Genomic DNA, 11,532 nt, shown 5'->3' with positions numbered 1-11,532 from the left:
CTCTATGACTTTGGGCAACTTAACTTACTTAACTTCTTGTGCCTCAGCTTACTGAACAGTAAAATGGAGGGTCAATACCTGTTCTCCCTCGTACAATCAAGCTTTTGTGAGACATCCCTGATAAACTTTAATCTATCCCAGTATTTAGAATATCCAGTCATTCATTCATATTTATTGAACGCTTACTGTGTGCAGAGCACTGTACTAAGTGCTTGGGAAGTACAAGTTTGCAACTTATAGAGACGGTCCCTACCCAGCAATGGGCTCACAGTCTAGAAGGGGGAGACAGACAACAAAACAAAACATATTAACAAAATAAAATAAATAGAATAGTAAATATGTACAAGTTAAATAGAGTAATAAATCTGTGCAAACATATATACAGGTGCTTTATACATAGTAAGTGCTTAGCAAATCTACTTGGATGCCTCTCCGACACCTCAAATTAAACATGTCTAAAACTGAACTCCTCATCTTACCACCCAAACCCTATCCTCTCCCTGTCTTTTCCATCACTATAGAAAACACCACTCTCCTCCCTACCTCCCAAACCTGGCATTGTCTTCAACTCATTTCTCTCATTCCACCCACATATTCAATCTGTCACCGAATCCAGACAGTTCTACCTACATAACTTTGATCAAATCCCCCCTTTCCTCTCCATCTACACTGCTACCATGCTGATCCAAGCATTTATCTCATCCCCTTCTTGATTACTGCATCTGCCTCCTCACTGACTTTCTGGCCTCTGGTCTCTGCCTACTAATCCAAACTTCACTCTTCTGCATGAATCATTTATCCAAAAGAGTTCAGTTCATGTCTCCCCACTCCTCAAGAATCTCCAATGGTTCCCCATACCCTCAGCGTCAAACAGAGACTCCTTAATATTGGCTTTAAATCACTCAATCTACTACCTCACCTCACTAATCTCCTATTGTAGCCCAGCCTACCCATTCCACTCTAGCACCAGTTGGTTCACTGTGCCCTGCTCTTGTCTCTCTCAACACCGAGCCCATTCCCGCGTCATTCCCATAGTCTGGAACTCCCTCCTGGTCCTTATACACCAGTCCACCACTCTCTCCACCTTCAAAGCATTGCTAAGATCACATCTCCTCCCAGAGGCCTTCCCTGATTAAACCCTGCTTTCTCCAGCTCTCTCTCCCTTCTCTGTCACCTATGTACTTCAATCTGTGACCTTTGGACACTTGATATATGCCCCACCGCCAACCCCACAGCACTTATGTACATGCCTTTAAACTATACATTAGAAATTACTTATTCATTCATATTAATATCTGTCTCCCCCTCTAGACCCTAGGATCATTATGAGCAGGGAACATGTCTGATGATTCTGTTGTATTGTATTCCCACAACCACTTAGTACAGTGCTCTGTGCATAATAAGGACTCAATGAATATGATTGATTGACAGAGTAAGTTCCATAAAAAATACAGTAAACAAGAGAGAGAGCGCATCGATACATATTACAAAAACAAAAATAGCCAAAGTGCCAGATACATTTTTGTAGGATAATGGTTTCCAAAAATGAAAATTGTAGCCATAGGCTACTTATGTGCAAATTCTGCTCTAAAGCATTTGCAGGCTCCACAAATATTTGTGTATTTCTACTTTTAAAATCAACAAAAATGAAGTTAAACTGTGCCTCTAAAGGTTGCAAGATTCCTAAAGCTACTGTCATTTGCAGGGATTGCTTTCCAGTAAAGGTTTGTATTAGCTGGCCAAGTTTTCTGAAGTTAGTCATTTTTATTTAGAGAATCATGTGTCATAGGAAGGATGTGATGATAAAGCACCTGTCCCTTCTGCACACAAGCTCTTGTATGTTCTAGCTCTTTGTCTATTTCAGGTCTTCATTTGCCTAATTACTACTGTGAGGTTGGCAGAGATTTGCCCTGCAGCACACAGCTCTGCTGACTGCAGAGACCTTACCTGACACTTGAAGTTAGTGCGTCAGCATTCTAGGTAGAAGTGAATGAAAAATCAATCAGGGCAGCTGCAGTGGGTTGTGGGCCCAACTCTAACCTAGTTTGGGCTGATTTTCCACAGTTCACTGTGTACTGGATCATTCTGTAAGATGGTAAGTGGATTTGTAATCAAAGATGCAGCTCATCAACCCAGCCCTCACTGTCCTCCTTTCTATTCAAATAAAGCAAACTTAGCAACTCAGCTAACTTAGCAACTTATAGTATTGCCTCCAGTTGCAAAAGGATGGCAAATATGGTTTATTTGCTCAGGCTTAATATAAATTGCTTTATTAGACTAGGTGGTAAACCGCAAACATATTCATGGTCACACATACACACCAGATAGTGATGGCATTTGTTAGTGATGGCATTTGTTATGCGCTTACTATGTGTGAAGCACTGTTCTAAGCACTGGAGGGGATACAAGGTGATCAGGTTGTCCCAAGTGGGGCTCACAGTCTCAATCCCCATTTTACAGATGAGGTAACTGAGGCCCAGAGAAGTTAAGCGACTTGCCCAAAGCTACACAGCTGACAAATGGCGGAGCCGGATTTAGAACTCATGACCTCTGGCTTCCAAGCCCGTGCTCTTTCCACTGAGCCACGCTGCTTCTCTTATAGCATGTCAAACCTAGAGCAGATAACAAACCCAAAATACAGCAAGCATTTTTATTAGCACAGTCATACTTTACCCTGGACTTAGCCAGCTGGATGCCCTGTGCAAATCTGAATATAAACTGTGGTATTTTATGGATCCCGATTTTCACTTCTGCAAAGATAGAGTTAAACACTGTTTGTTTTCTGGCTTCTTTCACTGGATATGGGAGAGCCGAAGTTGTTAAAAGCTGCAGTCTCCAGCTCTAAAAAGACAGCTACTCTAACTTTCTGAGCAGATTGGGTTAAATTTTTTGGAGACCCATTATACGATGATAAGGCTGTAATAAGTTGTGCAGTGCAACACTATAAACGTTTCCAAATTTCATAAGCCTCTTTGTATGTGATGTTCTCACAGGGAAGAAGATTATTTTGCCTCTAAAGATGAAGAGTCTACTTTTTCTGGTGCTGATATCTATCTGCTGGGCTGAACATAGCACCGGCAATTCCTCTGAGAATCACGACCGAATCATTCACATCCAAGGTAAGTAAATAAAAGTATATGCAAGATAAACTATGCTTAAATTCCTTAGAGAGCTGTGATGTGCTTAGTATTTCTTAATTTTCAGATCTGCTGCATTGACTTTTTCCCCACACTGTTCGTATGACAGACTCCCCTCCCCCTTCTCCTCTTCAGTTACATTTCAGCAGTGTTGAGAAATTTGAACAATTAAAGTTGTACCGCCTATGCATTTTCAACTGCTCTTAGTGGACACCGACTGCAAAGCTTTAAAATATAGCCAGTACATCTTAAAAATTATTACTTAGAGTATGGAAGACCTGCTTTGAATACATTGAACTATGAGTCAGATATGATGTAAGACTTAAGAACCGTATATAAGATTTTTCTATCAGGGAACTGAGGTAATGGCTGTTTGATGGTTTGAAACAAAACATATAAACAAATTCAAAATCGAGCAAATTCAGGGTCAGAAAAAGTAGCTTACCGAAATGTGCATATGCTCTCCATCATAGTAATCACTCCAATAAACATCATAGAAACCAGCATCTTATAACTGGGTTCATTTGAATTCTAAAGCTTCCAGCTATATCAGGATTTGAAGCTGCAGTACAATGCAGCTATTTTCTCAGTCTCAGCTTCAGTAGTACATGAGGGTCATCCTGTATGAGAAAAGCTAAGACAGTTATGCAATAGGAACAGGGGGAACTAGAAGAGCTATAGCTGCTTTTTATCAAAGCCCTGACTAATTAAAACAAAAATAACTGGACTGGAAGGGTAGAAACATTTTGGATTATCTGTTATGTAAATTCAACCTGGGTACCAATTTACCTAAATATAACTGAAACAATGAGTTTTCCAACAAACACAAAACACCAAGTTGCATTGTCAAGGTCAAATCAATATCTCAGGAAAGCATTCACTTTTCAGAAATGGATGCTGTGAAGGTCAAAGGATAGGGTAACTATACCTGAGAGTATACTATTGTGGTTTCATTGTATTTTGTGACCATTTATGTGAAATTATTCAATTAGCATTTAAAATATTTAAAACATCCCCCTTTCCTCATGATACTCCAATACTATTTGTTCTGGGTAGTTTTTGTTGTTCCTCTGATGGACACTGGAAAATAAAGATGCATAAATTTAATTCCAAAAATTGCTGAATCAGCCATATCTTCAGTTAATGAGTGCAGTGTCATACCTGTTTTCCCTATGTGATCATAAAGACTAAGACAAAGGAGTTTATAATGTAATGTGGAAAATTTTACCATTGACTTTCGATTTCTGGTTCAAATCGACTGTAGTTGGTACGACCCAGAATCCCTTCCCTTAATAATAGTTTCAGTTTGGATATGATTTCTAGATGACAGGGACTCACAGTATAATGTACTGACAGCAGAACTTTCATGAAATTTCTACCATATTTGAAATTTCATTACAAATTGCAGCAGTTTGCTTCAGGTTCAGCTGCCCCAGGAAGCTCATCAGGTCAAAATTGATATACCTCAGTAGGCAAAACTCCTATTACCGTAGGCTGTGTTTTTAGGTGCCTTCTGAGCAAAAAATATTGGCAAAGTTTTTTCCCTTATTAATTACGCAATTATGAAATTCGTTACTGAAAATAAATGGTGAGGGATAAAACCAACGTTCTGATAAATAAACTTCTTATGCTTGAAGGATAGTCTGGTACAAAATAAATCTTAGAAGTCTTGTTTTGCTTTTTGGTTCTTATCTTTGTGGGTTATAAAGGACAACTAAAGTGAAGAAAGGTCACTGAAACCAGTTTCAATGAAAGACTGGCCAGCATGGAAGCTTTTTCGGAATCCAAACAAAAGAAAAAAATGTATTGTATTCCATTGCAAAAATAGTGGAACAAATAAATTATTAAAATATTTTTCAGCTAGCTCCTTTTTTGTCACAAGGCATAATTATTTGAACCAAATATCATAAAATTTTCAATATGTGTATTTCCATGAAAACTCTCTTTTTTCTCTTTTCTGCCCTTTCAGCTCATGTTTACACCACAAAATCCAAGTGGCGGGTGAAAAACTATCTTCTGGTGAATTGGGGCAATGGAGATAGCCAATCTGTATTATTTTGCCGATTTATCTGCTTCAAATTGGACTCAGATATCTTTAAATAGTTTATGTTTGCTCTCCACATTATCTAAATTTACTAGCAAATTGCTTTGTATTCCCTTTAGCTTTACCTGGGTAGGCTGATTTTAGTTACCCAGGGGTGGAGAGGAATGACAACATTCATCTTTTTTTCATTTTGCTGGTGTTTTTTTTCAGGAGTTTTTTAATGGCCACCTTAGGTCATTACTGAATGTGTCCCAGAATTCTCTATGGCAGTTTCAACAGTCTTTTTTTTTTTAATCAGGAGAAATCAATTCCTCTACTTCAGCCTAAAGGTTATATTGTTACTCAGAATTTGGGGGAGATTAACAAGACACCTTGAGGGTCTCTCTGGATCAAATTGAAGAATATTTATAAACAATTTTTAAGTTTATAGTTGAAAAGCAGTATGGCCAAGTAGAAAGAGCATAGGCCTAGGAGCCAGAGGACCATGGTTCTAATCCAGGCTCTGCCATTTCCCTTCTGTGCAACCTAGGGCAAGTCACATAAATTCTAAGTGCCTCAGTTTCCTCATCTGTAAGCTAGAGATGAAATTCCTGTTCTCTCTCCCCCTTAGACCGTGAGCCTCATGTGACACAGGGGCTATGTCCAAACTGCTAATCTTGTATCTGTCCCAGTACTTAGCACCAAGCTTAACAAATATCATGTATTATTAGTATTATAAGCACTAGAAAATACTTTACAAGGAAAGTGTCATGAAAAATGAATTCAAAATGTTTGTAGATAAATGCTCTTCATATTGGAAAAATTAAATTTTCCTCGCAACCTTACTTTTTTCAGTACTCCCTCTCCCAACCATATTCTCACCCTAGGTAAAACTGGCAGCTTTATCCTTAGGAAGATTTTCATTTTTGTGGGTAGTGGTAGATAAGTTAGCAAGAAGTTGGATGTTTTCCAATGTGTGGGTTGTTCAGTTGATGATTTATACTTTCTGCTAAATTAGTTGGATGTAAATTGACTACTAAATGCCTGAAATTCATGTAGCTCTCACTGCTCACACTGATCACTTAAGTGAGGACAAAAGATTTGGTTCTCAAATTTGGATTTGGATTATATTCGGATTTATTTATTTATTTTACTTGTACATATCTATTCTATTTATTTTATTTTGTTAATATGTTTGGTTTTGTTCTCTGTCTCCCCCTTCTAGACTTTGTGCCCACTGTTGGGTAGGGACTCTCTCTATATGTTGCCAACTTGTACTTCCCAAGCACTTAATACAGTGCTTTGCACACAGTAAGCGCTCAATAAATACGATTGATTGATTGATTCTCAATCTTATTTTTGACTATGAATTTAAATGAAATTTTACTAAATATATTGTGTCCCATATTTTCCACTTTGGAAAAGGTACAAGGTTCCTCTTAGGATAACATTTGCCTTAAGGGAATGCCCAGTTTTGTCAAGTGGATTAACAGGGGAAGCACTTGTGTTTCTCTGGTGAAGTAAATGTGGTGATTTTTCTTTAAACACCCAGATAATCTCTAGTATTCTCAAAGGATATTTTTTCATAGATCTGGGACATTTATATTCATTCATAATTACCTGACAGGGCCTTGCGAGCTTCCTTGTCTACTTGGATTCTTGTGGGAGGGGTAAATGCTTTAATGGTAAAAAAAAAATCCAAATGCAGCATTGCAAATTTCACTACTGCTCTGAAAACCCTATGAAGTAAGGTCTCCTTTCTTAGAAAAGGACAGGTTCAATGTATGTCTCTCAGTGCTTTAACAGGAAACAGCCCCTGCCCCACCATGGAACTAATAATAGTAATAATAATAGTGGTATTTGTTCAGCACTTACTATGTGTCAAGCAATGTACTAAACACTGGAGTAGATACAAAATAACCAGGGCCCACAAGGGGCTCACAGTCTAAGTAGGAGGGAGAACAGGTATTGAATCCCCATTTTGCAGAGGAGGGAACTGAGAAACAGAGAAGTTAAGTGACTTGCCCAAGGTCACCCAGCAAATAAATAGTGGAGCTGGGATTGGAATCCAGGTCCTCTGGCTCCCGGGCCCATGCTCTTTCCATTAGTCATGCTCCTGCTCTGTGACTGGGCTTAACGACTCTATTTCATCTTTGATGATTTGTTATGGAAACTTTATTCCTCCTACTGGCACTTGCTCTGTATGATCATCAGCAACCTACCTCTCAAGTTCTGGTGCTGATGGGAAAACCAATATTAGAAATGAAAAAGTTTTTCCTCTCTGCTTGTGTGGCGACGGTGAGCTCCTTGTTGTCAGGGATCGTGTCTATCATCTTTATTGTGTTGTACTTTCCCAAGTGCTTAGTAGAGTGTCCTGCACACCATAAGCACTCAATAAATACCTTTGATTGATTAATACCTACCCATTGGACTGATCCATTTTCACCCATTTTAAAAGCATAGAAAGTCACATTTCTTTCTAAAACAAGAGTCAAAGTATTTATCGACAAAATTACTTTAAAATCTTGCACTGAGACTCCTTCAGATCACCTCCTTAATCAAGGAACATTTTCTGAGTGCTACATGGCTCTTGTCACAAAGAATGTGTATGTATCCCAAAGTCCTTCCCGTATTACAGAGCAGTACAGATCCTGGGAAGAACACTGACAGCAGTCAGGGACAAAGGGAAGCATGAGTCACTCAATTTAAGGGACTTTGGGTCATATTTGCTACCAGGATCCCCTGTACTGAGAGACACGTGCTTTCAAAATGCCTCATAGAAGTGAATGGCAAACAGAGAGAGGTTGTCTTAACCAAATAGTAATGCAACCCTTTCAAAAATTACACGTGCCTATTAGAATGTTTGCTATTCCCAACTGTGTGAGTGACTTGTGTGGGAATAGGGACAATTTATTCAAAGAATCTACATGGCTCTCTGCTAAATATGAGAACCCTTTCTTTGTTTTCTCTCACCAAAACCCCCTCAACATAGATTCAGAAAAATCCTAAAGCAAATAGGTTCACATTTCTTTTGTTGGTTCAGCTATTTAACTTTAAATATGCAGAGAAGAGTTATTACTATACATAGAATATAATTTTTGGCTCTACCTTGATGTATTATATATAATAATGGGCCAAGATGTTAAATTTTTAAATTGGTAGACTGCCAAATTAATGTACAGTCATTATAAAAATTATAAGTTATGTCACTTTATCTTTTCACTTAAATTTCACTTAGAAACCTAGGGCGAGAGGCTTAAAATCCAGGAAAAACCTCATCTGAGGAAGGTATTTTGCAGGATCTTTGTATTGTGTGCGTATTGTATGTAATCTGGAATAGTTTCCCAAACCCCTGTGCCCTCAAACGAGGGCAGGGATGCATGGCATAATGGATAGAGCACAGGCCCTGGAGTCAGAAGGTCATGGGTTCTAATCCTGACTCTTCCACCTGTCTGCTGCGTGGTCTTGGGAGAGTCACTTCACTAATCTGGGCCTCAGTTACCTCATTTGTAAAATGGGGATCAAGACTGCAAGCCCCATGTGGGACAGGGACTGCATCCAACCTGATTTGCTTGTATCTACCCCAGCACTTAGGGCAGTGCCTGACACATAATTAAGCACTTAAATACCATAACAATTATTATTATTTTCTACAATTATTGTAGTAGCGATAATAGTAATCGTTGTATTTGGTAAGTGCTTTCAGTGTGCCAAACAATCATCATCAATTGTATTTATTGAGCGCTTACTATGTGCAGAGCACTGTACTAAGCGCTTGGGAAGTACAAATTGGCAACATATAGAGACAGTCCCTACCCAACAGTGGGCTCACGTGTTAAGCACTGGGGTTGATCCAGGATAATCAGATGATACACAGTCCCTGTCCCAACCCAAGGGCTACGTAAGGTGTTCTGCACATCAGGGTCTCAATAAATATTAATGTGGTCAGCGGCAATAATTAACCCTTAATCCTTTGCTAATAATAATGATCTTTTATAAGTGTCTTGGTTAATATTAAATACTATAAAATCATCATCACAATATAGCATTCATTAGTCTAAGGTAAAATACAGTTGGTGCTGGCAAGGAAAGCACGTTTGGGATGAGAAGGAAGGGAGCTGGAGAGCCTTCTCTAGACTGTAAGTTCCTCAAGGTCAGGGAACATGTCTTTACACTAATCTGTGCAGAGAAGCAGCATGGTTTAGGGGAAAGAGCACCGGCTTGGGAGTCAGGGGACCTGGGTTTTAATCCTGACTGCCACTTGTCTGCTGTAGGACCTTGGACAAGTCACAACTTCTCTGTGCCTCAGTTACCTGTAAAATGGGGATAAAAGCAGTGAGCCCCATGTGGGACATGGACTGTGTCCTTCCTGGTACATAGTACACACTTAACAAATTCCATCAAAATCAATCAATCAATTGTATTTATTGAGCGCTTACTGTGTGCAGAGCACTGTACTAAGTGCTTGGGAAGTACAAGTTGGCAACATATACAGACAGTCCCTACCCAGCATGGGCTCACAGTCTAAAAACAAACAAACAAATCAATCAATTGTATTTATTGAGCACTTGCTGTGAACAGGACACTGTACTAGTCAGCCAATAGTACTTATTGAGCACTTACTGTGTGCAAAGCACTGTACTAAGCACTTGGGAGAGTACAACAATAAACAGACACATTCCCTGCCCACAAGGAGCTTACATTTTAGAGGGGAAGAAAAACATGAAAAAGCTCTGTGGTACTGTACTCTCCCAAGTGTTTAGTACTATGCTTAGCACCCGGTAAGCAATCAATCATATCATCAGTGGTATTTACTGTCAATCATATTTATCAATAACAATAATAATATTTTTTGAACACTTACCATGTGCCAGGCACTTTACTAAGCGCTTGGGTGGATAGAAGTAAATTGCGTTGGACACATTCCCTGTCCCACATGGAGCTCACATTCTCAATCCACCTTTGACAGATGAGGTCGAGAAAAGTTAAGTGACTTGCCCAAGGTCAGCCTTCCCAGCAGAAAAGCAGTGGAGTCAGGATGAGAACCCATGAACTTCTGATTCCCAGGCCCATATTCTATCCACTATGCCACGCTGCTTCTCATTTACTGAGTGCTTACTATGTGCAGCACACTATAGTAAGCACTTGGGAAAGTAAAATATAAGCTTGGGAGGGTACAGTATAAATAGCACTCAATAAATAGCATTGATTGGAAAGGCCCAGTCCAAGAGCTACAGGGAGGAGAAGAAAAAGTCAAGGGAGAACACTAACCATAGAGATATGATTCTGCCCGCATCTCCCAACTTCTTTCCTGCTCCTTCCTGAATGCCTTGTTCTCTCTGGCCCTTCTGCCACATGATTGCTTAGAAACTCTCAGTGATTTACAGAGAAATCTCTGGTAACCAACCCCCACCTTTGTTGAGTTAAATAAACTTAGCCCAGCTGTTGAGGCGATACTATGCTGTGTGATGAAACAGCTTTTTGAAGCAGGGATTGCCAGGTGATCATTCAAACAAAAAGAGCAATAAATTAAAAAAAGAAATAGTTACAGCCAACAAGAGCATCCTTTTTACCTTACCTGGTTCCTGGAAAGCAGTGGGAATAGTACAGTCAATTTATAGTGTAGGAGACAATGTGAGCTGGATGTCAGAGTAAGACAAACAGGCTGGGGAAGGAAGGATGCCAGTGGAATTTTAAAATAGATGATACAGATTTAAAATGAATGCCATAAAGAAGATGCCCTTTATGGAAAGAGGAGTCATACTTCCGGATGATTCATTATTGAATTTTCATTCTTCACCTTTCCCGATTCCTGGAATGCAGTGGAAACTATTCATTCCTTTTAAGAGAAACCAAAGAACAAACTTAAGCATTCATGGCTAGTAGGAAACAGTTTTCATGAAAGAGTTAATAAGAGAATGAATATGTTAGTATAAGGAATATTAAAAAATTGTTATTGCTATGTTCCCCAAGAAGCAGCGTGGCTCAGTGGAAAGAGCCCGGGCTTTGGAGTCAGAGGTCATGGGTTCAAATCCTGCCTCCATCAATTGTCAGCTGTGTGACTTTGGGCAAGTCACTTAACTTCTCTGTGCCTCAGTTACCTTATCTGTAAAATGGGGATTAAGACTGTGAGCCTCCCGTGGGACAACCTGATCACCTTGTAACCTCTCCAGTGCTTAGAACAGTGCTTTGCACCTAGTAAGTGCTTAATAAATGCTAGCATTATTATTATTGTTATTATTAAATCCAAAACTCAACTTCATTAAGTGAAACAAAAGCCCATTCTCCCTCTCTCTTAGACTGTGAGTTCTGTATGGGACAGACACTGTGTCCAATCTGCTTATACTTTATCTATCCCAACACTTAGTAAGT

General features: G+C 39.3%; 1 protein-coding gene across 1 annotated transcript in view; it reads left to right on the top strand.

The window, feature by feature from the left end:
- Positions 1-2,918: 2,918 nt before the first annotated feature.
- HAPLN1 (hyaluronan and proteoglycan link protein 1) overlaps positions 2,919-11,532 on the top strand; it is a 34,774-nt gene continuing 26,160 nt past the window's right edge. Inside the window, exon 1 of the mRNA XM_038765727.1 lies at positions 2,919-3,119. Within this exon, the coding sequence (XP_038621655.1) occupies positions 3,020-3,119 (100 nt within the window). The 5' untranslated portion in view covers positions 2,919-3,019. The remainder of the gene's footprint in view (positions 3,120-11,532) is intronic.

This window comes from Tachyglossus aculeatus, chromosome 23 (genome assembly GCF_015852505.1).
Source record: "Tachyglossus aculeatus isolate mTacAcu1 chromosome 23, mTacAcu1.pri, whole genome shotgun sequence".
NCBI lineage: Eukaryota > Metazoa > Chordata > Mammalia > Monotremata > Tachyglossidae > Tachyglossus > Tachyglossus aculeatus.
The sequence above is the reverse complement of the archived record's forward strand: the minus strand, read 5'-3'. Positions and strand labels throughout refer to the sequence as shown.